General features: G+C 39.9%; 2 protein-coding genes across 5 annotated transcripts in view; one reads left to right on the forward strand and one right to left on the reverse strand.

Annotated features, from left to right (window-relative positions):
- Positions 1 to 7,163: 7,163 nt before the first annotated feature.
- Positions 7,164 to 25,653, reverse strand: LOC148369789 (mitogen-activated protein kinase 12). Of its 4 annotated transcripts, none has more exons than XM_088331987.1 (14): positions 25,429 to 25,653; positions 22,453 to 22,528; positions 22,235 to 22,378; positions 20,789 to 20,918; positions 15,928 to 15,986; positions 15,632 to 15,743; positions 14,604 to 14,633; positions 13,544 to 13,591; positions 13,341 to 13,455; positions 13,096 to 13,167; positions 11,096 to 11,175; positions 10,934 to 11,012; positions 8,539 to 8,712; positions 7,164 to 7,590 (listed from the first exon to the last, which is right to left on the reverse strand). In XM_088331987.1, the coding sequence occupies exons 3-14, from the start codon at positions 22,351 to 22,353 to the stop codon at positions 7,529 to 7,531; spliced, it is 1,080 nt and encodes a 359-aa protein (XP_088188113.1). In that variant the 5' UTR covers positions 22,354 to 22,378; positions 22,453 to 22,528; positions 25,429 to 25,653; the 3' UTR covers positions 7,164 to 7,528. The 4 variants fall into 4 exon arrangements, with proteins under 4 accessions (XP_088188113.1, XP_088188112.1, XP_088188111.1 ...); XM_088331986.1 differs by lacking the exon at positions 25,429 to 25,653 and adding an exon at positions 23,655 to 23,670; XM_088331985.1 differs by lacking the exon at positions 25,429 to 25,653 and adding an exon at positions 23,502 to 23,585.
- LOC148369790 (plexin-B1-like) overlaps positions 23,694 to 27,218 on the forward strand; it is an 87,784-nt gene continuing 84,259 nt past the window's right edge. The window contains exon 1 of the mRNA XM_088331984.1: positions 23,694 to 23,964. The gene's annotated coding sequence lies outside the window, so the exon portion shown is untranslated. The remainder of the gene's footprint in view (positions 23,965 to 27,218) is intronic.

Raw genomic sequence — 27,218 nt, forward strand, 5'->3', positions numbered from 1 at the left:
TTTGGAATGTTTCTTGTCTATTTCTTTTAAAAAGTGAAGTTCATTCTGGGTGTTGGGGTATAAGTCACAAGCCAGAACGGAGACAGGACCCAATAGCGATCGTTTTACTCAGTTTTTATTGAGAAAGAGAGCAGTGCTTGCGATTCGATGATGGTCGGACACGGGTGGCTGATGGCAGAAACGCGGAAGTGGCACTTCGAGCGAGGATAGTCGTGGGTGGCAGGAAAGCTGGTCGGTAGCCAGGACAGGGGAGCAAGGGTGGTAATCAAGTACAGAAAAAAGGTCTAAATCAAGTATCAGGCAGGAAGCAGGGCAAAAAAGGTCGATGGCCGGGACGGAAGAGCAGGGCAGAAACGGGTCCAGAAATAGGTCGGCAACGGGTAACAGGCAGGAGAAAACAGAGCAAATGAAATGAAATGATCTGCATTTATATAGCGCTTTTCAAGTCAAGACTTCCCAAAGCGCTTTACAGTGTGCTTCACATTTCCCAATAGCGGCCGTGCAGCCATGTAAGGCGCTAACCTGCTTATTGGGGGTATTGGGGGTTCAGTGTCTTACCCAAGGACACTTCGACATGTAACACGGAGGAGCCGGGATTCGAACTCCGATCTCTTGATCCTAAGACGGGCCCTCTACCTCCTGAGCCACTGCCGCCCCAAGGAGCTTGTCGGAGGGCACGGTGCTTGCCTAGCAAAAGCGTAGGTTCGCAGGACGGTCTGACGCCAGTAACAGGGAGTCAGGGGGTTTAAAAACTGGCAATCAGCGACCAGGGCTGTTTGGGGCAGCCGCAGGTGCCCCGAATCAGTAATCATGATTATATATATATATATATATATATATATATATATATATATATATATATATATATATATATATATATATATATTGGCAGTATGGTCAACCTCTTGTTCAGGGATGTGCTGACTTCCTTGACTGGACATATCGACTGTCAGAGAGTCAGATTGGGCTTTAGAATTGCTGTGGAGTGAGTTATCCTTGTGGCTTTGAAAAAGCTTGTTGCTGACAGTGTGTCCTATTGTACCACAAGATGTCACCTCATAATGTAGTGCAGGGGGCACCACCCGTTTTGGAAGCTGAGAGCTTCTTTTTGCTACTGTTTGCCGTGAAGGGTTATTCTTCTGAAATACATTTCTCAAAAACAACCTATATTAATACTATGTTGTTAGTATACATATAAAAGGCATATTTAGAGAGGTTTTTTTCCGTTTATTTAATTCAATATTGTTTGTTATTCATCAAGTAGGTTTTTTTACGACTACGAGGCGGGAAGAAAAATGGTTCTTTATTTTGAACGTAAGTCATTATCTACGTCATTTTTAAGAGCAAGCCGAATGCTCATCTCAACACAGATCTAGACTAAAATCGGTCATTGATATTCAAAGGAGTGATTTAATGTGCCAAAAAGTATGTGTCACGTATGACTTTTGCGCTGAAGTAACATAATATTTGTACCTTTCTTATATACACTCACAGTTTTTGATACAATGTAGGCTACATGATGAAGTCAAGTAGTAATGCATTTTGCCTTGCATTCTCTACTGCTTTCTTTTTTTCGTTCTGTACGCAGTCAGTGGTAACTGAGAGACCATTTGGTTGAGTTTGGTTAATTTAAGACAAATTGGAGAGGTTCGTTTGAACAGCTGCTAAAAGCTTGTTTGAAATGATGCAATGCTGCTTCCTAGCGGTCAAAAGGAAATATCAAAACCGTTTAGCCACTTCTTTGAGAAAATCCCGATTATTTAGTCGTACAAGTCCAAGTTGAAAAGGTGTGTGTAAATACAATGCAGTGGTAAATTCCCCCGACTATAAAAATATTCAAAAATAAAAATCATATGTATGGGTAATTTACTTGACGCATGACGTTTGGTCGAAAAAGAACGACCAAGTCAACCTAGTACACAGAAACCCCAAGAGGTGGAACGTCACGCCCTGCAAGGCCTTCTCTGGTGGTCTAAAAAAATCATGTGATGTATGTATATTTCCTCCATAATTCAAACATTTTCTGTCAGCTTCCTTTTGATGCTTTCTTGCGAGTTGTCCAGATGTGTGTTTTGTCAGGACCAGAATGGAAACAGGACCCACTCGCGTCACGTTTACCACAAGTTTTGAATGAACAAGGAAGGGGCTTCGTGATCCAAAAACGGAAGTGGATCTTCCGTAGCGAGCGACGGCGGTGTCAGGGGCAGAGAGAGCAAGACATGGTCGGGGTCGGAAACAAGTCTTAAGCCAGGACGGGAGAGCAGACGTGGTCGGGATCAAAAACAGATCGTAATTCGGGATGGGAAAGCAGACGTGGTCGAGATCAAAACAGGTTGTAGCGGGAGATAAACAGGAGCAAAAAACGTGACAGGCATGAGTCAGGGTCGAAAAAAGCCTTGCCTTGAAAAACAGAGGTTCACAGACGGACTGACAAAAGAGGATTGACAGGACAGGGGAGCCAATCCTTCAACAAGCTGCAGCCGAAGCCACACGGGCGGGGCCAATTTGCCGCCATGGAAACCGTGATATGTTTTCATTCTCAAGCATTTAACTTATCAGATTTCAGCCTTTAGTTATTGCTAGGCTCAGAAATCTACCCGGAGGCCTTCACAAAATAATCTTAAGGGTGTGTCCCTTAAAATCAGTCTTCAAGAAAGCTGTAGGTTCCGCCAATAAGATTCAGAACACCTTGAGAAATGTCACCGGTTTCACAAACTATGCCTAGCTCTAGATCTCTATCTACCAAAGAGATCGGGCCAACGGCAGTTGAAACAAGGGAATATGTTGTCGTGTTTATTCATCAGGAATAGATCGGACAACTGGAATCTGGAAAAGGCTTTGTCCACTACTTTCAGACTAGATCCAAATATCGGGCCGAGTTAGTTTGTTCAGGTCGGGTCGAGCGTCTCTTGCTGACTTTTTTTACTATCCACCCGTCATTGTTGTTTTTGTTTATACAGTCATGTTTAACATAGATTTCGTTACAAAAGACAGGCTCGATGTGTCATAATTCCGCACAGCGCCCTTAATGGTTTTGAATATGAAAATGGGTCTGAATAAATATCTCCAAATGCTACTTTATGTGAATAAATAATGGTCAATTCTGGGTAATTTATTTTATTGGGTTTAATGAAGATTGGTTGTTGAATATCAAATGATAATAATTGTAATTTTTGGACTTGTTTTCAATGAACGCATTTAAACGTTTTTTTTTTTTTTTTTTTTTTTTTTTTAAAGTAAACCTAACTTTTGGTACCAAAAGAAAAAAAACCTCAAGTTATCTTAGTATTTAGTGCCTCCACGTGGTTAAAAGATGCATTTATTAAGGAAAAACTAAACAAATTAAAAAAAAAAAAAAAAAAAAAAAAAAAAAAAAAAAAAAAAAGCAAAAATACATGATCTATCGCAGGGGTCTCCAACGTAGTGCCCGTGGGCACCAGGGTACCCCCTAAGGTCAGCTGAGGTGCCTGCGGACCTTTTCTAAAAGTAGCTTACCGGTGCTGAGTCATTGTGATTTTCTAGTAAAATGATTTGTTCAGTGGTTGACATAGTCAAATGAACCCTACTGCCAACTGCTGAGATACGCAAACTGCTAAAGGTACGGAACCTTGCCTTTAAATCTGGTGACGAGGAGGCGCTGAGATCAGCGAGGGCTAACCTGAACCGTGCTATCAGACTAGCAAAGCGATCGCACAGTCAAAAAAATCCAGGACCGTTTCCTCAGCACAACCAACACCAGGGATATGTGGAAAGGCATTCAGGCCATCACCAGATACAAGCCAACCACCGCCCCAGTGCAGGACACTAGCATGGACTTTCTGAATGACCTCAACAACTTCTTTGGGATGTTCGAGGCACAAAATGGCACCCCTGCAGCGAAAGCGGTTCCACATCAGGACAAAAAAGCACTCCTCCTGGACTTAACTGACGTGAGGAAGAACCTGAGAAGGGTCAACACACGGAAGGCTCCAGGCCCGGACAACATTCCAGGGCGGGTCCTTAGGGATTGCGCCGATCAGCTGGCTTGTGTACTAACAGACATTTTCAACACCTTGCTAGACCAAGCCACTGTACCATCATGCTTCAAGATTGCCACCATCATCCCAGTCAAGATTGCCACCGTCATCCCAGTGCCAAAGAACCCCCAGATCTTATCATTCAACGATTACCGGCCCGTTGCACTGACTCCCATCATAATGAAGTGCTTTGAGAGACTGGTTAAAGAGCGCATCACCTCCAGTCTCCCCTCCTCACTCGACCCCTTTCAGTTTGCCTACCGGACAAACCGCTCCACCGGGGATGCCATCTCCTCTGCGCTTCACCTGAGCCTGACACACCTAGAGGAGAAGAACACCCATGTGCGGATGCTGTTCCTGGACTTCAGTTCAGCATTCAACACCATCATCCCACAACACCTGGTAGACAAAATGAGACTCCTGGGTTTTAACACCCCCCTGCGGAACTGGCTGCTGGACTTCCTCACTGACAGACCCCAGTCAGTGCGGATTGGTCAGAACATCTCCGATGTCATCACCCTCAGCACGGGCTCCCCCAAGGCTGTGTCCTGAGCCCCTTGCTGTTCACCCTGATGACACACGACTGCGTCCCTAGGTCAGCCACAAACCACATCGTGAAGTTTGCAGACGACACAACAGTGGTGGGCCTCATCAGGGACGACAACGACCTGGCCTACAGAGAGGAGGTGGAGCAGTTGGTGGGCTGGTGCAGGGACAACAGCATGGTCCTGAATGTTGACAAAACTAAAGAGATCATTATCGACTTCAGGAAAAACCAGCCCAACCATGCCCCACTTCTCATCAACAACAAGGCTGTGGAGGTTGTCAGCAGCATCAAGTTCCTAGGGGTGCACATCACAAACAAACTCACCTGGTCCGTGAACACTGCATCACTGGTGAAGAGGGCACAGCAGCGCCTGTACTTCCTGCGGAGGATGAGGAGAGCCCACCTGCCCCCACCCTCCCTCATCACATTCTACAGGGGCACCATAGAGAGTATCCTGACCAGCTGTATCTCTGTGTGGTGTGGAGGCTGCAGCGCTTCCGACTGGGGTAGTGTGAGGAGGGTGACGAGGACAGCAGAGAAAATCATCGGGACTTCTCTCCCCTCCATTCAGGACATTGGCCAGAAGCGCTGCCTATCCCAAGCTAAGAACATTATCAGGGACCCCTCTCACCCCCATCATGGACTGTCCACTCTGCTAGCCTCTGGGAAGAGGTACTGCAGTGTGCGGTGCAGGACCACCAGGTACCACAATAGTCTTGTCCCCCTGGCCATTAGACTGTTAAATGGTCAATCAAACACATAGTAAATCCAAACTGCTGCTAATCTATACATCTGTTGGTTTTGTTTGACTTTTTGCACTACTGGCAGTTCTTTATAGCTAGCCACTCCCTGCACATCTGTTTCTCTGCACTATTGTACTTACAGCGTTATTGTTACAGTGTTATTGTTACTGTTTACCTGACTTGTTTACCTGACTGCCCATTTTGCACATCTGGTTAGCTGCTCCTCTTGCACTATTTGCACTACTGTAAAATACTATACATAGCCATAATTATTTAGTATATTATTAGTACTAAATACTCCAACTCAATACAACATTTTATTTATATCTTTACATTTAAGGAAACTGTGCGGGTCAGATGTATCGACATTTCGTTCTGTATACACGTGTACTAGAATGACAATAAAGTAGATCTGAATCTGAATAATTAGCCCGGTCTTAACATAGTAGCACAATAGTAACAACATGATAATTTGTTATTTTAAAAATTCAGAACAAACCGAGTGCCCTTTGCGCTAATAAGTAACAAGTAGCTCTCAGCTTGAAAAAGGTAGGGGACCCATGATCTATTGTATAATCATGAATATTTTAAAATACTTTTAGGTTGAGAAATTACCATTTATTTTACATTACAACCTCACTCAAATTGGCAAATTTGACAGCCATCTTGCTGCTACAGGTACCCAGAACCATCAAATAGGCTAAGCATCAAAGCAAGTAAGTAGAACAAAGCATTGTGGTTCATATTTTTCAATGTGCTTTTTCTCTTTCATTCTTGGTTGGTCTAAATCAGGGGTGTCAAACATGTGGCTCGCGGGTCAGATTAGGCCCGCTAAGGGATCGAATCCGGTCCACGAGACAACACTGAGAGAAGCGCAAAAAAAAGAGCTGCAGGTCGAAATATGTCCAGTTGATGTTGTCAAAGCCAGGTGCCACTTACAAAGATGCTGTATATAAGAAAGGTACAAATATTTCTTTCTCCCTCTCTTCCTGTCTCTTCCTCCCCTTTTCTCACACTCTGTCGCTCTCCCTTTCACTCCTCCCGTCTCTCTTTTTCTCTTTCTTTGTTCCTTTTTTTCTCTTTCTCTTGGTGTCTTTTTACCTTATTTGCTATGTCTTCCTTTTTCATTTTCTCTCTCTCTTTTGCTTTCTCCTTCTCTCTTTCTTCACTTCTCTTTTCTCTCCTTCTCTCTTTCTATTGCTCTTTGGATTTCTTTCTGTCTCTCTTTCTTTTCCTTTCTCTCACTACTTCTTTTTATCTCTTTGTTTCTCATGTTCTCTCTCTCTCTCTCTCTCTCTCTCTCTCTCTCTCTCTCTCTCTCTCTCTCTCTCTCTCTTTCTCCCTTTCTCTTTCCTTGTCCCACACTCTCTCTTTTGCTCTCCCTCCCTTTCTCTTATTTATTTCTCTTTTTTTCTATTTATTTAATCTACGAGTCCGTCTTCCGAGAGAATATTTGTTCTATCGTCTGGCCCCCAGAGTTAAAATGGGTTCGACACCCCTGCTCTAAATAATCTGGTCTGTTTTTTTATAAAGCGCTTTTCAAGTCACTTAAGACCACGCAAAGCACTTTACAATGTGCTACACACTTACCCATTCACACACACTCACACACCGATAGCAGCGTCAGCCATGCAGGGCATGTACCTGCTTATCGGGGCATTAGGGACTCAGTGTCTTACCCAAGCACAATTCGACATATAGCACGGAAGAGCCGTGCACAACATCAAATAACGACATCTAATGGTCAAAAAATACACACTGTCCCTTTAAGCAAAATGTGATTATGTAAAGAGGGATAAATTACCGTAATCCGTTTTTTGGATGATTACAGTTAAATTACGAAAAAATCCAACACCATTCAGCCAGTTAACAGATCCAGTTTATTTATTATAAATAGCCAAGTCAAGTCTTGGAGGAGGACCGTATGACAAGAGCTTTAAACGCCTTATTTTTTTTGGAGGCAGGGGGAATATATTTTAGTATATTTTCAGAAATAAGCGCCATGATTATGTTTTAATACATTTTTTCTTATCTTTTAACGTGAAAAACCTCTAAATTGGGCATGCTGCAGCTCTAGACAAAAGAAAAACACGCTGTCAAAGATAAAGGTGAGGTAAAATCAACAATGCTTACAGCTACACACATATAGCTTTCATCTAACTGCAAGGTAGTTTAATCGAGTCATATTAATCTGAACCAAAGCTTGTTACTCTTCAATCTCCCTATATGGCTGTGTGACTAGGGTCATCCGGGTCAAACGTCATAATCTCCATGTGGATGAGACCTGTGAGGATGAAGAAGGGAAGAAACAGTTTCATCAAAAACTACAGTTCTCAAGTCCTAACCCTTTTCTTGTGTTAGGGTCACCACCAACTAGTTTTGGATTTTAATGTATAATGTACAAAAAACTTATACATTTGCATCAATTCTGACTGTGTTAGGAATGTCATTTTTGACAAAATCAATTAAAAAAAAACTCCAATTGAAATTGTTACATTTGTATTTTAGGGTTGGTTTTAACCCAGTGATATGAATGATAAAAACACTAGCCACAGCCAAAACCAAAATCTCACGTGGACTGGGCATATTGTGCATCAACTTTAAGTAACATCTCTGCAAAAAAGATATAAAAAGCATCCCTTTTTTGGCCACACATTAACAAATAATTGCATAGTAATGCAAGTTATTTAACACAGAGACTCTGAAGCAAATTTTGTTATTTATCAGTCTTGGTCCTTCTTGTCTGTTGTTTTGGTTCGGCAAATTCACAGTTACTGTTTTAACCTGTTGTGCTTTTCATTTTATATTTTTATCAAAATTCTATTGCTGAATAGGGGATTTTTGCCTCGTTCTTGAAGTAAATATATATGAGTCCAAAGAAACCCTATCTCAAAAGATTATCAAATAATGTTAAAATTGAAAAAATGCAGATGTGTTGTAATATAACAGGTAACAAAACAACCCTTTGTTTCTGTATATAATTCCTTCCAGTTTACTTTTAACATGTTTCAAAATGTAAGGGGTATATGTCCCAGAGACCCACAGTGAAAATAATAATAATAATTCATAGATAAGGAAGCCTGATAAGGTAACCATAAGGTGAGGAAAAAATATATGATGCATTGTTTTTAGTGTATTTTACAGCTGATATCAAACATGGGTTCTCCACACATAGGTTACCTGAAAACTGACACAAGAAGAGGGTTAAAACATCTTCAACAGTCTGACTTACTTTTCCACTCCCCGATGGTTAAATCAAGGTTCTCAAAGGAATCGTCATAGGGCTGAGAGTCGGGTTCGCTGTCCGGGTCATGGTATTCTGCCAAAAAAGGGTGCGCGAGTCCTTGTGTTGCTGTTAGCCTTGTGTCTGGATCCAGAAGCAGCATGCCCTCCAGGAGTGACAGAGCTATGTGCATCAAGAAGTCATGTCAAGTCAAGTCATGTTTATTTGTGTAGCCCTTAATCACAAAGAGTCTCAAAGGGCTCCAACGGACTTAAAAGCCGCTGGAGCTACACCTGAGGAGAGTGATATGTTTATAGTATTTAGAATTGAAGGTCCAAGAACCCCAAAAAGACCTTTAATCAGCGAACCCGGAAGCGGGTCAAACAGTCGGTTTGGCCGTATTCACCATCTGTTTAAGATTATCAAGTGACAGATGACTAAATTGGGAAAAAAATCCCTGGACAGTCACCATGTCGTTCATCTATAATTTTCAGACCTGTAATATGTGACGTATTTACATTGTCTTTAGAAATCTCATCCCGTATGTGTTGAATCTTAAAGAAGACCATAAAGTCGTGGGCTGAATGGGTGGAACTATCTGGAATAATCTGTTGCCACGTTAGCGATGCTACTGTGTTGAAAAGGATTTTGGGGTTATTCTTTTGTGCCGCAATCACCTTCGAAAAATGGGCTGTTTTTGCAGAGGCAAGGGCTGCTTTTTGCTTTAACAAGCTGTCACACCAGGTTTGACGGAAAACCTCGAGCTTGGTAGCGCGCCATTTTCTGTCAGATTTCCTGCAGTCTTGTTTAAGCGATGAAGTTTCATCAGTAAACCAAAGTGTGCGTCTTAGGTCGTGATTTAAGCCGTAAGGGCGCCACGGAATCCAGGACACTAGCCAGGGTAGCATTAAACTCAGTCATGAGTGAGTCAATAGAGCCTTTATATGAAAGGAAACAATGCAATTACTCCTGAAAGAAGATCAGAGAGCTCAGAAACTATGCCAGAGCAAATATTGCGGCAGCTAAAACCTTTACTTTCTTTAATACAACATTTAGCCAGCACCTAAAATGTAATTCAATCATGCAAACATGAGTGATTTCTTATACTGTTACCTGGTTAATCTGTCGAATATAACATTATAATAAAACTTTATCGCCGATTTGACAGGAATATTGTACCTGGCCAGGTAAATACAGCCAAATTTGGTTGAAATGGCAAACATCAGTAGTTGATTGGAAAAGACTACTGACAGAAGCTTTTGTAGCCTCCAAAACTGTAGCATGTACTCAAAAGGTATTACTTAGTTACATGTAAAGTTAAAGCACATTATATAAAGGAGTGTTTTTGAACCAGTGTGTGGTGGCACATTGATGTGCCAATGAGACCTTGTAAAGTGTGCTTTAGGATAGTGCCCATTTCATATTTTCCCTTGAACAGTATTTTTGCTTTTGTCCAGTTACTGAAACATTCATCCATATCGGTAGGTGGCAGAACATATAACAGGGAAACATATTAAATGACTTCATTGAGGAAGCTGCTTAGGTTTGCAGAAAAATAATAACAAAATGAAGAGCAAAACACTAGCACAAGATTTCACAGATTTTATTTTTATTTTTTTAACAGGAAATATTCTAGTTAAAAATTTTTATTTTAATTATATGTATTTTTTCTCATGTCAAATATAATTATTGTTATTTTTTTCTACCACAAAAAAATCTCAATATGAAAATATAATAAAATCCCAAACTAGAGAAAAATTATCAACCAAAACAAATTATTTGTATTACTTCCTGGGCCACAATGACCACATATTCCGCTTTACTGGACACAGTTTAGCTGGAGTCTATCTTGGCTGATTTTGGACAAAAAATCTGAGGACTGAGCTGAGTAGCACTGAACTACCGTAATTTAGGGACTACAAGCCGCAACTTTTGTTGCACAATTTCTGAGATACGGCTAACATATGCATTTTGCTTTTTACGGCCGCCAGGGGCCCGCAGGTAGAAAGGGTAAAGTGAGCCAGGTCGTGTCCAAGAAGATGCAAGTCACAACCGCCAATAAACACCATAGAAGAAGAGGTTCAACGTACGGTAACACACTTTCCCTGCGTGTGTTTGATATTGAAACTGTGACAACCCTTTCTGTGTACAATCTTTCTTTGAGAACAGCTCATGTTTCAATGTGGGCCGTTGCATCTTATAGTCAGGTGCAGGTTTACTATGGACAAAATGTTATTTCCTTTGTAAGGTGTCTCTTATATAAAAATATGGGTTATTTTTGTGTTAAATATCAGACATTGGGTGCGGCTTACAATCAGGTGTGAATTACGGTATTCCTTCATGTATCTACATTATTATTACTATCCATTGTGTACATAGTTTGTAGTCAAAGAGAGCAACCCACCTTTTTCCTCCAAAGACGGAAAGACTTCTTTGAAGGTTTTTTTCTTTTGCGGAGGGAGACCTTGAACGTAGGACTGTGCCTGGAAAACAAGGGCTCACATTCCTTCATTTTAAAATTGTGCCAGATATGAATTCAGGCGTACGGTAAAGATATAAAACTCACATCTTTACTTTGCATTTTCTGCACCAAGGTGGAGTCTGGTGTTCCAGTCAGACGGAGGATTTTTTTCAGTTGATCAATACTTGAGAAAGCGGGTTAAAGGAATCTCAGAGCGATGGAAATAGTCTATTATAACCTGACGGTAATTTCTGGACTATAAGGCGCACTGAAAACCCCCACATTTGCCAGAAATTTGAAAGTGTGCCTTTGAATCCTGTCCGCCTTATATACCAGAAAATACGCAACACATAGCGTGGTTTTCGAGTGCTCTCTTATGGTTAACATGTAAACAAAAGAGAAGCGCAGAACTTTGACAGCCGCTCAGACGCCAACTTTTGAACGCTTATTGCAAAGATTTTTGTTTATAGTTACGTTTTGTACAAAATAATAAACTCTTGTTTGAATTTGTATTAGCATGTCTTAGTTTAGAAATATATCTGTGTAGTTAGCAAGCTAATGTGATAAAAAAATTTTTTCAAATAAAAGCACCTAATAAAAGTCTGGTTATTAGAGATGTCGTTTACTACCTGACTAGCTGGCAAAAAGGGGATACTCCGGAGTGAGAACAGCACAGTAACCGTTTATGAATGAATTCATTTTAGGGGTGATTTATGTTCTATGAAATAATTTACATTTATTTAATTTAATTGAAATGTATTTATTTATTTTGTATGAATCCCTAGCTCAGACTGTAGTTTTAAATCCATGCCCTTATAGTTCAGTGCGCCTAAAATATGAAAAGTATTTACACAAAATACTATTTTGGAGGGTGCATCTTACAATCCAGTCTGCTCTATAGTGAGGAAAATATGGTGATATAAAAAGGGACACAAACAGTTTTACTCCAGGGATTTCTCCAGCGCTTTTAAGGCCCGGCACCCAGACGGATCTTTTCGAAGTAAAATAGCAACGTTTCTTACTTGTTTTCAATATATCACTCTACTGTCCTACATTCACTCGACAATTTCCAAAACTAAAACTCTGCCGAAACACGTAAGGAGCAGGTACAGTAATCCCTCATTTTTGCAGGGTTGATAGTCGAAACCCACAAAAAGAGGTACTTTACTTATTCTACTTACTTTATTTACTTTATTTACTTTATTTACTTTACTTACTTAACTTACTTTACTTACTTTACTTACTTTACTTACTTTACTTAACTTACTTCACTTACTTTACTGAACTTTCATTACATGACTTACTTACTTAACATACTACACTTAATTTGATTTACTTAACTTACTTTATTTAACTTGTTTTACTATACTGACTTCACTTACTTTACTGAACTTCCGTTACATAACTTTCTTACTTAGCGTACTACAATTAACTTGCTTTACTTAACTTACTTTACTTAATTTACCTCACTTACTGACTTAACTTACTTTACTTAACTTGTGTTGCATAATAAGACCTTTCAAAACAACAGATAAAAGTACTGTACTTGATAAACGTCAAAAATGTAAATTTGACCCAAAAATGTGAATCATATATTACCAGACGAAAAATTATCATTTTTTTTTTGGCTACTATTGTTTAGCGGGCTCTATTAAAAAATATAATCCACTTTACTTCACATGATTATTGACAACATCTTGTGGACTCTTTGGAAAACTGCTTTAACCTTCCTTAAGCATTTGAAAAAGTCCAACATTATTGGCGACAGAAAGCCTCTTCCTCTGCCTTTTGAGCCCGGTCGCAGTCCAGAGTGTTTTGTTGACATGATGACTCTTCGAGAAACATGAAATTTAAAAAGATTTGCACGTATGTCATGAAGCGTTTAGACCACAGAAAAGGGACAGAGCAATTGTTTAGCCAAATAACAATGCAGAACATTATGCAGGATGAAAATCCTTGAAGTAGAAGAACCTCAAAAAGTAAAGCGCAATACAGCGAGGGATTACTGTACTCTCTCCTTTTCAAACCTCCAGAATGAGAAGTAATGATGCAATGAGAAGTTTGTTTCTACAGTACAGCAATAGTTTCTTCATGTTTGAGGATATTGTCATGTCCAGGAAAAAGAACTTGGCCGGTGATCATCTCAGCCAGGATACAGGCAGCGGACCAAACATCCACTGCGACACATGAAGATAAATAACTTGCTGTGATATATTTCAAGGTGACCCTTTTGAAAAGACCAACATCAATTTTCCAACTAATTAACCCTCATTAGGGTCATGAAACAGAAGGCAACCTGTCAGAGCTGTGTTTGAGTAGCAGGAAAGATGAATTTGTTTTCAGAGTCTACCTGTCTGACTGTAGTGCATCCAGTTGAATATGATCTCTGGAGCTCGGTACCAACGCGTCACCACATAACCAGTCATCTCAGTCTCTGTCTGCCTTGCCAGCCCAAAGTCCAATATCTGAACAGATAAGACAAAGTTGCAATAAAGGCAATTTAAAGAACAAATATTTTGACCTGTGTGTAGTTTTTTTTTAATTTGAGTGTACCTTAAGCTCACAATTCTCATTCACAGCCAGGTTGCCAGGCTTTAAATCCTATTAGAGAAAGCATATTCAAAGAACTGCAAAACACACACAAGCTGTTTGGGCATAAAGCAAAACAATTTACTTGGAGTCTCATCTAAACAATTTTAATCCACTACCTCACTAGTCACTACAGAATAAATGTATAAAAGAGATGGCCACTCGGATTTTTTATTATAAAATATTTCTTTGAAAGCTGCTATACGGAAATTTGAACTTTTCTTGTGGTTGACGCCATCTTTTGGCTTGTGTCATCGTTTAAGCTTCTGTCAAGCTCCTTATGTTGCGCCTGCAAGTACTGTACGTGCAGTTCTTTGACCCCTCTCGAATAAACTCAGTTTTGTTCATCGTTTTGGTTATTTTGTATGCGTTTGGACTGTATTTTTAACAGGCATTTTCTTACTTTTACCATTTTTATGCTACACTAACAAAAAACTGCAATGACGATCATACAATCACTCGAAACCCCGACCCCTCTTTTCCTCCTACATAATGTGTAACATGTGCCAAAGAGCGTTGCTAAAGCAGATAGGCGCAGTGGGGAAAACTCGGCTCTTTGAACCCAGTTGGGCATTGTTAACACATATTTAACCGAGAAAATATTCTACTTTCAACTTTTAAGCACACCTCAAAAAACACACACTACCTGTAAATGATGTTTATTACAAAACAAAGGGTTAGTTTTATGTTTCATCCAGAACATGTAATACAATCCCACACATTTAAGTCCCAATTAAACTTTACTTAATCTGATATAAATAATAAATCCCGTCTGAAAAGCGACTCATAAGGAGTCATTTCTCCCCCAAAGCAATATGCGCCTCGTCCACTAGAAGACGTCATGGGTAGCTGTTTAGCCCGTCTATGCTCTGTCCCGAGGAAGTGCACAATTTTATCAGATTAGATTAAATTTATGTTGATATTGATCAGTGTATGCTTTCGTTTAGCAGCTTTTCAAAAACATTTCCACCAGCAAAGAATGTGCCACCAATGTAGGTAAATCTATTTCACAGACTGTACTGACCCGATGGATGATGCCAGCAGAATGGATGTACTGAAAAGAGGAGCAAAGAGTAAAACAAATTGATAGATACAAGTTCTTTTAAAGTAAATTGTAACATGTAATGGGTCAAAAGTCCATCTTTAAAAAGCATGTCGCTTTTAGAATTACATGAGTAATGTGTATGCAATAGAGCAGGGATGTCTATAAAGTGGCCCAGGGGACAGTTCTGGCCCGTGATCAATTTTTACTGGCCTGGGGCCTCTGTCATAAAAGTAATATGTGGCCCGCCAGTAATATTTCAAATAAATTTGTACCCCCCCAAAAAATCACTATTTCACCAGATGATGGCAGTAGCTCTTTGGCCACCCTGCCTTTGGCTTTCTGTGAAATTTTAGCCCACCCCATTTCCGACATTGGAGATTTAAATAAAAAAAGGAAAGTCGACTGTGAGGTCAGATGCTTCCAGGGCAAGTAGAAATTGGAGTATTTTTTCACCGAAATCTGAAACAGCTGCGTCTGCCTAATTTGCCAGGAGACTGTGACTGTTTTCAAAGAATATTATACCAAGAGGCACTGGAAACGAACGCTGTAAAAAGGTGAAGCAACTGAAACCTGTTTCAACGGCAAAGCAGCACTTTTTCATGAAACTCTGCGAGTCAAATAATAAATGTGACACTGATTGCCAAGTACTTTCATGGAGGGTGAATTTCCAGTATTAAAGCCTGTTCAAAGAATGCCAGGGTGAATAGTCAGCCCTCGCACCAAATCTGGCATGCTCTCTGAAAAGTTTAGACACCCCAGCATTAGTGGTAGGATTGGGTCTACAAAATCCAGCCCGACCCGACCCAGGCCTGCGGGTATTAAAGCTGGACCCAGGCCGAGCCTGACCAATTAAACTGATTTGATGGATTGAGCCGGAAGAAAATTCAATTTTTTTTATCTTATTTGTGAAGGCCCATTTTATTATACATTGTCACTTTAATATTGAGCACATTTGTTTCAACAACAGTCAAGTACACTTGCATCAACTGTCAATATAACCGATTTACCTTCAGTCCCCTTAGAAGCTGGTAGAAGAGGTACGTGGTAATGCGATCCGTTAATCTTCGCTTCTTCATGATGTGGCCAAGATCCTGTGCTACAAAAGGCATCGCCATATAACTAGATATTGGTAAAAGGGAAGGAAAAAGTCTTTATGAAAACAACTATGACTAATCAGCAACACAAAACAAAACATGCGTACGCTTGCACATGACACTGTGGTTAAACCTTCAATACTGGGCAAACATCCACAATGAACAAGCTGCAGCAGTTAACAGAAGAATGTGGTTGCTTCCTCACTCACAAGGTTTGGAATTTCTCCACCGAGGAATCAGGTGTGAAGACATTGAGGAGGGAGATCACCTTTGATAGAAAACAAAGGGGGTAGGAGAACTTTCACCACATTTTTCACATGATCTAAACTCTGGTATGAATCTCAGGATGGAAAAAAATATATCCCTCAAAATCTTTTTACGCCATTATTCCACACTTTTTTGATCAAAATATTTCAATGCACACCATCCATTATTTGCACCGTTTATCCTCAGTCGGGTCGTGGGGGTACTGGAGCCCATCCCAGCTGTCTACGGGCAGTGGGCAGGGGACACCCTGAACTAGTTGCCAGCCAGTCGCAGGGCACACAGAGACAGACAACTCACTCGCTCATTCACACATAGGGACAATTTGGACCAGCCAATTAACCTGACATGCGTGTTTTCGGAATGTGGGAGGAAACTGGAATGCTTGGAGGAAACCCACACAAGCACGGGGAGAACATGCAAACTCCACACAGGAAGGCTGATAGTTGGATCTGAACCTATGACCTCAGAACTGTGCCGTGGAGGCGCTAACCACTTAACTGCCGTGTCCCCTCATTGCACACCGCCTGTTAAATTCTTAAAGGTTAATTCCCTGGACCAATGACTGTATAAAGCAGGAGTCTCACACTCATTGCCCAGGGCCAACTGCGGCCCCAAGGATGATAGTTTGAGGCCCCTACCCTAAAATGAAAGAGAAAAGGACAGTGTGTATCATCTTCCCACAAGATATCGCAGTTTTTTTGAAAATGAGTGCTAAAAACACAATGGAAGAAGACAGAATACAGAAACTCTAAGTGACCAAAACGCACCTTATTACTTTTGAAAAGAAGAGAAATAAGTAGAGAAAAAAAGTTTGTAGTTTGTAGTCTTCCTTGGAATCGTTTTTGGTTGCACTACACATTACATCTACATATAGTGGAGAAATATAAAACACTGTCCCTTCAAGAACAGCGTAATGTTTTTATCAGTGCTGTTTTTTTATGGGAAACCCCATTTGGCCAAACCTCACCCAGATCCTAGCTTCCGCGGCCCCCAAAATAATTGAGTTTGAGACCCCTGGTATAAAGTTTTTCTCATCATTTGTGGTTGCAATGGCTAAGCAGGAAATAGAGGTTATTGAGTTTGTTATAAATTTGGATTTCTCCATTTTTTAATCAGCTCTTTAATGGTCGACGTTATAGTTATTTAGTTTTTTTAAATATAAAAATGTTAAAAAATAATATACAATATGAGAAAAAAGTACTGGGGGAACCAACATTGCTTTCCAACATCCCAACTTTTTCATTTTTATTTTGTAAAGTAAAATAGGACATTTCTAAAAATGAGCAAGGATGTGTGCAATATTATTTATTCTTTACTATATTTGATTGATTTTATTAAAATTTCTTTAATATAATCTTAAACAGCTTCATCAAACAAATTTAATATTTTAATATATTTCCCTGTACTACCCGATGATCAATTTAAATATGAACTGAAACCCAAACTCTAATGGGCTACCACCTACTAAAGGTATATGGAAGTTTGAATTTGGGTTTGTCTGTTGGACTCTGTTTTGTGCAAAAGTTTTGTGGAGTAGATCACGTGGGGCAGCTCTCAGGCAGTGGGAGGTGACCAGCTGTCTGGGGGCTGAGGCAGAGGAGGTTGACGCGCCATTCTTCCGGGAACGGGAGACCAATGGGACCCAGCCAAGTGGCGGAGGAGATGCTTTGCTGAGCAACTCGGAAGAAGAAGAGTCGGCTTTTGGAAGGAGAGGCGTGCCAGAGCTGTATTGATTTGTGTGTTAGAAATGAATCCACTCGTGAGTGAAAATGCCGGCTTCTGTGAACTTTCCATGCAGAAAAGAGTGCGCAAATTGTTTGGATGAGTGGTGATTGGGAAAGGTCACAAATTGGAGTCAGATGATTAATTGAAGTTTGTGTTGATTTAACAAGAAATTCCAACACTACTAATATGGATAAATATTATCCATATTATCCGGCTGTTCACTGGAAGAAAGCAAAGATACTGAACAATAGTATGCTTTTTTTCCCATGTTCAAATTGGCCATATTTTGTGGCTCACTAGACAAGGAGCCCCGGCACGCTGGTTAAAAACACTGCTTCACACAACCCGTTCTTTGTCAATTGTTTTGGCGAAATCCATTTCTCATCTCGCTTCAGCTGTACTCTGTTCGGTTTCTGTATAAGTGTATTTTTTTTTCCTCACGTGATTTTACTGTGCCCCTCCTTGTTGTTTTTGCTTTTTAGGTATTTTTTTTTATTGTTATCGTTGTATATGAGTGAATGTTTTGGATCTATATTTTTGGGGATTATGAATGTTTGAAGCACCCTGTCGCACACCACTTCAATTATATATGCATGTTAATGAAGTCATTTTCTAAATTTAAAAAAAGTTAAATTTGATTGGCAGTGATGTGGAATGAATAAGCAATCACATTTTGCAACATTGTTTCTGGGTTTATGACAAAGTTCTGGGTTGGCAGAAGTTTGTAAGCACACTGAAACAAACACACAGAACCATCACTTACAACCAAAATAGAATATGCTCTAGGAGTGACTCAATGTTTAATATTACCATTCCCTCGTATGTTTTTAATTTCCCCCTATGTTTCGGTCCGGAGCCTTCGCTCTGAAAATGCTGGTCTACTAGTGATCCCAAGAGCCAAGAAGAGAACCACAGGCTTGAGAGCATTCTTCATTAGGGCCCCGGTGTTTCGGAATACTCCGCCCTCTGAGAATCTATCTGCAACCTCAGTGGAACTGTTTGAATCAAGGCTTTAAAAAACACTTCTATTCTATAGATTATGAATGACTATTGAGCATATATGTGTATTATTTGTTACTGCAACATCTGTTGCAGCCTGGTCATCCTGGAAGGGGGATTACCTCATGTGCAGTCCCTTCCCGATGTTTCTTCATTTTCGTCATGTTGAGGTTTTTGGGTTTTTCCTTTGCCCTCATTTGGGTTTTATATCAGGGGATGGTGTAATAATAATCTGTAGTTCGCAATAATCTGTGGTCTGTGAAGCCCTTTGAGACTCTTTGTCATTAAGAGCTATACAAATTAACATGACTTGACCATGTTGTCGCTGTCATGTTAATAAAAACTTGTGGCAGAAATGTGTTTCTTAGTTCAATATACAAATTGGCCCTCAATATTTTTTAAGGCGTTTTTTTCAAAGAGTAATTTGTATTGTCTGCCAAATAAAAATGCATTGTTGCTTTCATGTAAAAAAGAAATATATATATATATATATATATATATATATATATATATATATATATATATATATGGATATATATATATACTTCCAAAATTCTTTTTTCAGGGGAAATATTGATTTATTTTTCATCCCCCTATAAAAACACAAATTCTAAGACGTACGTTTTCTTTAATACTTTCATACCTATATACTGATATACGTATTTAGCTTATAAGTAATGCTGACCTCATACTCTTGTCTTTTGTCCTTGAGGGAGAAGGATGAGTCTGGTAGTTGTACAGTGCATGCATTTTGAGCAATCATACCGACACCGACTAGAGTCTGCTGCATCTGTGGGAGCTGTCAACTGGACATTCTGTCATTAGCAAAATTTCATGTTAATGGTGCTTGTGTGTTGCCTGTTGATGCCCTTGCAACATCCATTGCAGCCTGGTCATCCTGGAAGGCGAGGTTACCTCATGGGAGCCCCCTTCACAGGGGTTTTTCAATATCCTCATGCTGAGGTATTTGAATTTTTCTTTGCCCTCATGCAGGTTTCAGATCAGGGGGTGTTGTAATGGGGATCTGTGCAGGCCTTAAGGAATATGCAAATAAGCACAACCTGACTTGTCTTTAATAATATGATGCTGTATGGGTCCCTTTTAGTCTAAACTCAACATTTTGTTTGCATGCAAATTTGAGTTGAGAAGCATTACTTGAAGTGTCCATTTTGAAAAATGAGTGTAAATGACATTGCAAATGACCAGTCTTCAGCTAATGAACAATCATGGCTCTGTATCAGATAGCAGGCGATTGGTTGTTATGTGACCCCATAGGCAACTTCAAACCCATCTTCACTTGACAGCATTTTCAAAATGATCGCCACCAGAAAAAGAGAAAAACATTGCTGATTTTTTTACTTGATTTACAAAACTAAAAACACAATGTTGATACAAATGCCATGTTTGGAATAGTGGGAGCCCATATATCTTATTGTAACAATAATAACAGGAAATCCCTTCCATTTTAAAATGACTAAGGGATTGAGCTAAATTGAGTGACAATACACAAATTCAAAATGGGTTGACTATTTTCATGCGAAAATGTACGTTTTTTCCTCTGTATTAGATATATCTAGCAACTGGGGCCTGAATGTAATTTGTAACTGTGTGTTGTTTTGGTGTGTCCTACCTTGGAATTGTCAGCAAGTGTGTTCTTTAGTTTATGTCTTTGAAACTTTTCTCAAAGGATCAAGGTTATTCTCAAGCTAAGCTTTCTTTTTTTCCTTTAAAAACAATATAATTCAAAAACATTTATAAACCGTTGTACTTATTTTTAGCATAACCAGGATTAGTCAGAAACCCAAACAGCTAAGTACTGTATACAGCATGCCATCGGGGCTGTGACAACAAACAGCACTCCCATCTTGGCCTGAAGCTAAAGTAAGATTATGGACTTTTGTTTGTTGAATTGTCAACAGAGTTAGCTTGTCCCCAAAACCAACTTATTTGAATAGGAAACAAATTGTAATTGATGTGCTTGCACCAAAACCCTAATCTCAATATCCAGCCTTGAGGACTGTACTTGCTCCAAACAATGGCCAGCTCAGAAGAAGATGGAATTTACAAAAGCAAACCTACATTCTCATGTTCAATGTGGCGAAGCAACCGGAGTTCTCTGTATGCCCGTTTGGTGTGGATGAGGGACTGGAAAGGGCGATAGAGCTTCTTAATAGCCACCTTCTCCTTGGTCCTCTGGTCTATGGCAGAGCTACCACAAACACATTACAGACAGGACATCAGAGACTGTAATTATCACCCGTGAAGAAAATGAGGCTGCTGATAAAGATTGGGATCTAAGTATGGATATAAAAATGTCTGCTTGTTTGTTTCGTTGTTTGTTTGTTGATTGGTTGGTTTGTCTGCGTGTATCTCCACCCAAGAAAATGGGGGGTGAGTTTAGATATAACTACGATCTTACCCTAGATGTGTTTTTTTGTTTTTGTTTTGTTGAATAAGGATGACTGAGCAGTTGCTTTCAAATTACAGTCTCCAGTTTTCTTCTTGAATTATTTGCATCTTGAGTGTAATCTTTAGGAAACAATGTATAAGTAGACAACTATATATTTAGGCTGTTCATAACCCCATTCCGGGATTATATTCTCCATCTGGACTCAGTCTTACTCTTTGGGTTTTCTATTCTTATGTGCCAATGACCACGCCAAAAATGGAAATGCCACAAAAAATGGTTTTACATCTCAATGTGGGTGATGCTTTTATGCTGCACAGCCATTCTAGTTATCAGTTAATGCTCTTTATCTTCAATCGATGAAAGATGTAATTGGTAAACTATTGTAATGGTGTACACTAAAGAAGAATGACATGGGTTTGCATTTAGAAAATGCAATTTCAACTATCTTATATGATTCTGTTTTTAATCGTACTGTGCATTTTTTCAGTAAGTAAGATCTGGCTGCGTATTAGAAAACTTATCATATCACCAAGCATTTGAACTCATCTGCAAATAAAAATTAATAAACATAACATTGAATAAATGATTGTATGAATGTACAGGGGTGTTGTGCAGGTGTGTTTAGAGAAATGCAAGTTTGTCCGTCTGTGGTTCATTAGATGCAGTATGTAGGCTAAGTGCTTCCCTGCTGGTGCAGGAGATTCTTGCTTATCAGTGGACCTGCTCTGACATGCTGAGTAGCCTGAGGCGCACAATAGCACTTCTGTTTGCAGAAGGTAGATAGCTGCGGGTGCAACAGTCTGATGAGTAGAATGCATATTTCTTTCCATGTACAGAATGTTCATAGAGAATTTGTGAGTCTCAGAGCTTTAATCATGACCTTTGGTCATTTATAACCAAGATTTACAAATAGCACATCCTTTATGGGCATAGTAGTGAATTTGTGTTATTAATGATTAACTCACAGAAAATTGAAAATAAATCCCTCTCTTTTTAACACATGTTACCTAACCTTAATCTTCAGTATATGTATTTGAGTTGAGTAAAGAGGACACCAAAATAAATATGAAATGAGGGATTTATGAATGATAGATTCTAATGCCGGTTCGACTCACCAAACTGTCCCATAGGCGCCGGAGCCAACTGCCCGCAGCCCCGAGTATCTTTGAGGGACTTCCCATGTGGTCTTCTGGATCTCCACTCTCTGGTAGCCTGGCCTAACTGGAGAGTCCATTCCTGAAATGTCCACTCCAAGTAGTCTGGTTTGTAAACAGCATGTAAGTGTAGCTAAAAAGGTGGGTTAGTAGGAAAGGTGGGAGGAGGAAAGACACACCTCTTTTCTCAGCCCAGTCTGGCAGACAGAGGCATTCTGGGGCCTTTTATCCTGGGCAATGTTCTTGCTTATGGGTCTATAAACACAGTTGAATCCTCGTTAATGAGAGGAATCTGCTTATCATGCAAAGGTACAGTAAAGTAAGCATCTGTACCAGCAGACTGTCAAAATCAAGCATAAACTAGCAGTTTGCACGGTTAATGTTGGGGGATGACACCATTAAAAGTGGGCTTGAGTACCAAATGAATTTAAGGGTACCTATCCATCCATTAATCCATATATGGAGACATAATAACGTACACTGACCTCAATTTTTACCCTTGCAATAATAATTTAAACATAGGCCAAACAAATTAGATTTTTTATTTCCTAACCTGCAAGTCTATTTTCCACAACAACCATTGACAAATATCAGGACACTAAACATCATATATACTACTGTAAGACAACTTTGACATTTTTTTTTTGAATCCGAATGATAAAAATCAATTAAAGAAAACTGATGGATTTGTATTATAAGAAAACAGATGCGGGGCAAGAATTTCTAATCTGAGGCCAGCAGAGGGCGACCACGCGCAACCTGGGAAATTATAATAACAATAATAATAATAAGCGGCTCTTTTTGTTCTTCTCGTTATTGTAACAATAAAAGGAAGACGGGAAGCTTACCAGTCGATGCCAGTACCACCAAAATGCGGTCTTTTTTTTCCAAACACATATATATAATTACATTTGCGTAACAAAACACGTACAAGATTTTTGAAATTGCGTTTGCTGGTTGAATGAAATTAAATAATGGTTGTGGTTGTTTCGCCCCCATTTTTGTGAGCAAATTAATTTAGGGTGACCTCAGTCCATTAAAGCCTAGGATGAGGAAAACATAAGACACAATTTAATTCGTGTGTGCCACGTGCGAAACAAAATGTTTCGATGACCCTTTCAAAATATACAAAGCTTTGTATAAAACCATACATATATTATCAGCAAATCCGACTATTGAGCGAGGGATGGAATACTTAAGGCAAGAATTAGAGAGTACATTCAATTACCGATCGTAAAGTCATCCTTTCCACTAGTTACTGTCACTGATAACCCCAAAAACCCAAGCCACAGTATCAAAGCGCTAGACAGAACGCCTCTAAGATTTTATTTTGAAATTACGATTTATAGTTTCCTGTCCCGCTTTGTCCCAGTACACGTACCTTGACAGCGCTTCATCTCACTACAGTAAATGATCAGGCTGGGCAGTGTACGCTCGCATCACAGCAACCTGCTTGACGGAAAGACTTTTGCATTAGTTTTCTTGTAAAAAGACGCGGTCCTACGTACTTTGGTTACTTTTTCTTCCCATTTTAGCAACTGACCGTTACCGTAAATATAAATGATTGAACCGACGAGCCGTTAATTGTTATTGAAGTGGATCTACCTTGCTCGTCTTGAGGTCAGAAGTGAGCGAATCTGCTTGTCTCAACGTTCTGGTCAGCCGAGTGAATTTTTGGGCTCAAAATAGAGGTAAGATCACTACATTTACTATCATTTTAAACAATACAGAATGAGTTATAAGAAAAAGAGTAACTTTTAGCGTTGCGGTTCACAGTTTCTGGTGCATCACTGAAAAGATCTTAGTTACAGAGTTTAAAAAGTAATTGCGTTACCACCAAATTACTGACGCCCAAAAGTATTGCGTTACTCTGAAAGTAACTATTTAGTTACAAATTCCCCTGTATATCTTAGTGCAGAAACTGACCCCCTAAAACGATTAAAAGTAGCCACAGGATAAAATTAATCCAAGAACGTGCACACCAACCTGTGGTAAAAGTGAACCCTTCATATTTCTTGCGTAATCATTAGATCTTAAAAACTAACAACGCTGAGACACTTCATATCAATTTTGTCTTGTGTCCTCAAACCATTCCAAGATTTCCTCCTCCATTTCTGGGTAATGCCTAAGTAGTTTCTTTTTCCCCCTCCAGGTATGGTGCATTGCGAAAATGATTTGAGTAAAAGTCAAATTCTGCTCTCTTTTACTGTAAATTATGTATTTACATTTGCCCCAAGCCGTGCTACAGTGCATACTATTCACTACTGGTGACACACAGCCAAATGTGTGCATTTAAAGTGACCCCTGATTTCAGAATTTCATTTTATAGTTGTAAATCTGGCTTGGATGTGAATGTGTGCGGTAGAGAGAATACCAATAGGGAGAAATTACAGTAAGCGTTTTCATACTCTATGCTTGAGACAGCACCCGCGTAAAGTTGTACTTTGTAGGTACATATTAACACGCCCACACATGGGTCGGTATTGTATCTAGCATTGTGTTGCTGGAATATTGTGGTTAGGATTACTCGGTTAGAAAAGAAGGAACTTTCTAAGAAGAGAAGGCATTGTATTTCATGATATGCTTTTAAAAAGTAGCGGATTAACGCACCGTGTCGTAACGACATTTGAGCTATATCATTTCATTAACAACGCATTACAGTACACATTACTTACAAAGGCAATTTCGTTCCATGAATACCGTATTTTCCGCACTATAGGGCGCACCGGGTTATAGGGCGCACCCCCCAAAAATAGTTTTCGGTCCTATATCTTCCATAGATAAGGTGCACCGGATTATAAGGCGCTACAATGGGAACGTCGACAAAACAGCCAGATGATTCAGTCAAACTGATTACCCCCTTAACATTCCCAAAGCTTGCAAAGAAGCAAATACGTGTCGTAGACATGTGCGGATGCGGTGTCCGTACGATGTCACTTAAATGCGTCATTTCAAATATCATTCGGAAGGTTGAAGTCTTGGGATTCAAGAAATGCCAACCATTCCTTAGTTTCTATTTTTTTTTTCGCTCGCAACTTTACTGTGCATATGACAATAAACACTTGGAATTGAGCTTAATTCACTCAACTCATCACAGCAACATCAAGATCGTTCTAAAACAAGATACGGGGAAAATATAAAGCCGCATAACTCACCTAAGTTCTCACGTTCAATAATGATACGCAATCATGGTCTTCTTACAACCGTGAGTGAAGTAAATCCAGGAGAGTAGAATATTTACAAATACAGACTAATGAAACATGTTTCTTTATGGCGTACTTTAGCAAGCTTGCTACGCCATTGCTAAACTCGGCCGATTGCAGGGTTTGTTTTGGCCATCTAGCCAATCCGAGGCTCCGAATAACTTCAGCCAATATCGATCGATTTAACGGATGATTGACACATCTTTTTCGGCCAATTGCAGGGTTTGTTTTGGCCCTCTAGCCAATCCGAGGCTCCGAATAACTTCAGCCAATAGCGATCGATTTAACGGATGATTGACACATTGGTTAGCCAATGAAACGCCGGTATATAAATCCCAGCATACACCGCGGACTTGCTACGCCATTGCTAAACTCGGCCGATTGCAGGGTTTGTTTTGGCCATCTAGCCAATCCGAGGCTCCGAATAACTTCAGCCAATAGTGATCGATTCAAATGATGATTGACACATTGGTTAGCCAATGAAACGCCGGTATATAAATCCCAGCATACACCGCGGACTACTCCACGTTCGGGGTAGAATCGAGTCGGCGGCTGTTGAGTAAGTTGCGAGACCCTGCGAATTTAATATTGAGCCATATATAAGGCGCACTGTGTTATAAGGCGCATGGTCAGCTTTTGAAAAAAAAAAAAGACTTTTAGGTGCGCCTTATAGTGCGGAAAATACAGTACTTTACTTTGTACCGTGTTACTCCCAGCACTGGCTGTTCATCATTTTCTAACTTGAATCCTCACCATTTTTTTGTCTTCAGTTTTGGTCTGCCATAGTAGTTGGCCACATACTGTATTGTGTTATTCACTTTTTTTCACAGCCCCTGAAAACAGACATAATTGATATTGCATCTATCTCGGGTGCTTATGCTTTTTGTGCACAGTGCGCGCACACATTACTCATTCTTTATGGACTCCCTCTTTTGTCAGCTGACAAAGGAATGTGTTAGGCGCGTGCACCGAATGCCTTGCTCCTTGTCCACCTGCTAACATTGCCTTCTGCTGTTCCATGTGCACACAGCTCCACTGACGCCCATTTGAAAAAACAGATATCTTATACAGACCCTTTCGTTTGTTTGTAAACATTGTGACGTATCCGGTGAGCGGGGCGTAGCCTGGAGGCAAAACAATACTTGAGCTGGTTAGAAGACAGAGGAAAAGAAGGCAGTCGTTGCTGTTAGGTCCCTTCATGTTATATGTGTTAGTGTACCAGAATCGGAGAAAAAATGGTGATCATAAATTGTTTTACAGGAGCTCAGCAGACTAGACTTGTGGTTAGATGCATTCAAGTGAAAAGACCGAATGCTCGGGTTTGCTCTACACACTTTGCATTAGGTAAGAGGAATTCAATAGTCAAGATTGTTGCTACCTAGCCCGTATTTCATATTATATTGTCAAAATATCTTGTTATTTTCTTATCTTCAGCTAACTGTTAGTGTGTAGACCTAAATGCCATACGTAAGCCTTGTAACCACTGCATGGGTCAAAAATAAAAATCGGAATGCATTTCAAACAATCGTTGGGCACACAATCAATTTATTAGATACATTTGCAGTGTTCTCGTTTGCCCGCGTCCCTGCGTCCTAGACGCATCATTTTTTGCTGGGGACGCATCGTGTCAAATCAACGTGCGTCCCCGGGACGCAACTTTTTTGGACACAAAATTGTCATTATTCCCCGATTACTTTTTTTTTATTAACAAAGATTTACCGCACTCCAAACTTTTCGTCAGG

The sequence above is a fragment of the Urocampus carinirostris genome, chromosome 3 (genome assembly GCF_059441175.1).
Source record: "Urocampus carinirostris isolate Australia breed hairy pipefish chromosome 3, RoL_Ucar_1.0, whole genome shotgun sequence".
Lineage (NCBI taxonomy): Eukaryota > Metazoa > Chordata > Actinopteri > Syngnathiformes > Syngnathidae > Urocampus > Urocampus carinirostris.

Bases quoted from the DNA above. Each gene is read 5' to 3' on its own strand.
- LOC148369789 (XM_088331987.1), bottom strand. From the start codon at position 22,353: ATGGACTCTCCAGTTAGGCCAGGCTACCAGAGAGTGGAGATCCAGAAG. The intron at 15,744-15,927 runs GTGAGTGAGGAA...ACCAATATCTAG, and splicing joins GTGGAGAAATTCCAAACCTT to TTATATGGCGATGCCTTTTG. The intron at 7,591-8,538 runs GTAAGTCAGACT...TCATCCTCACAG, and splicing joins AACCATCGGGGAGTGGAAAA to GTCTCATCCACATGGAGATT.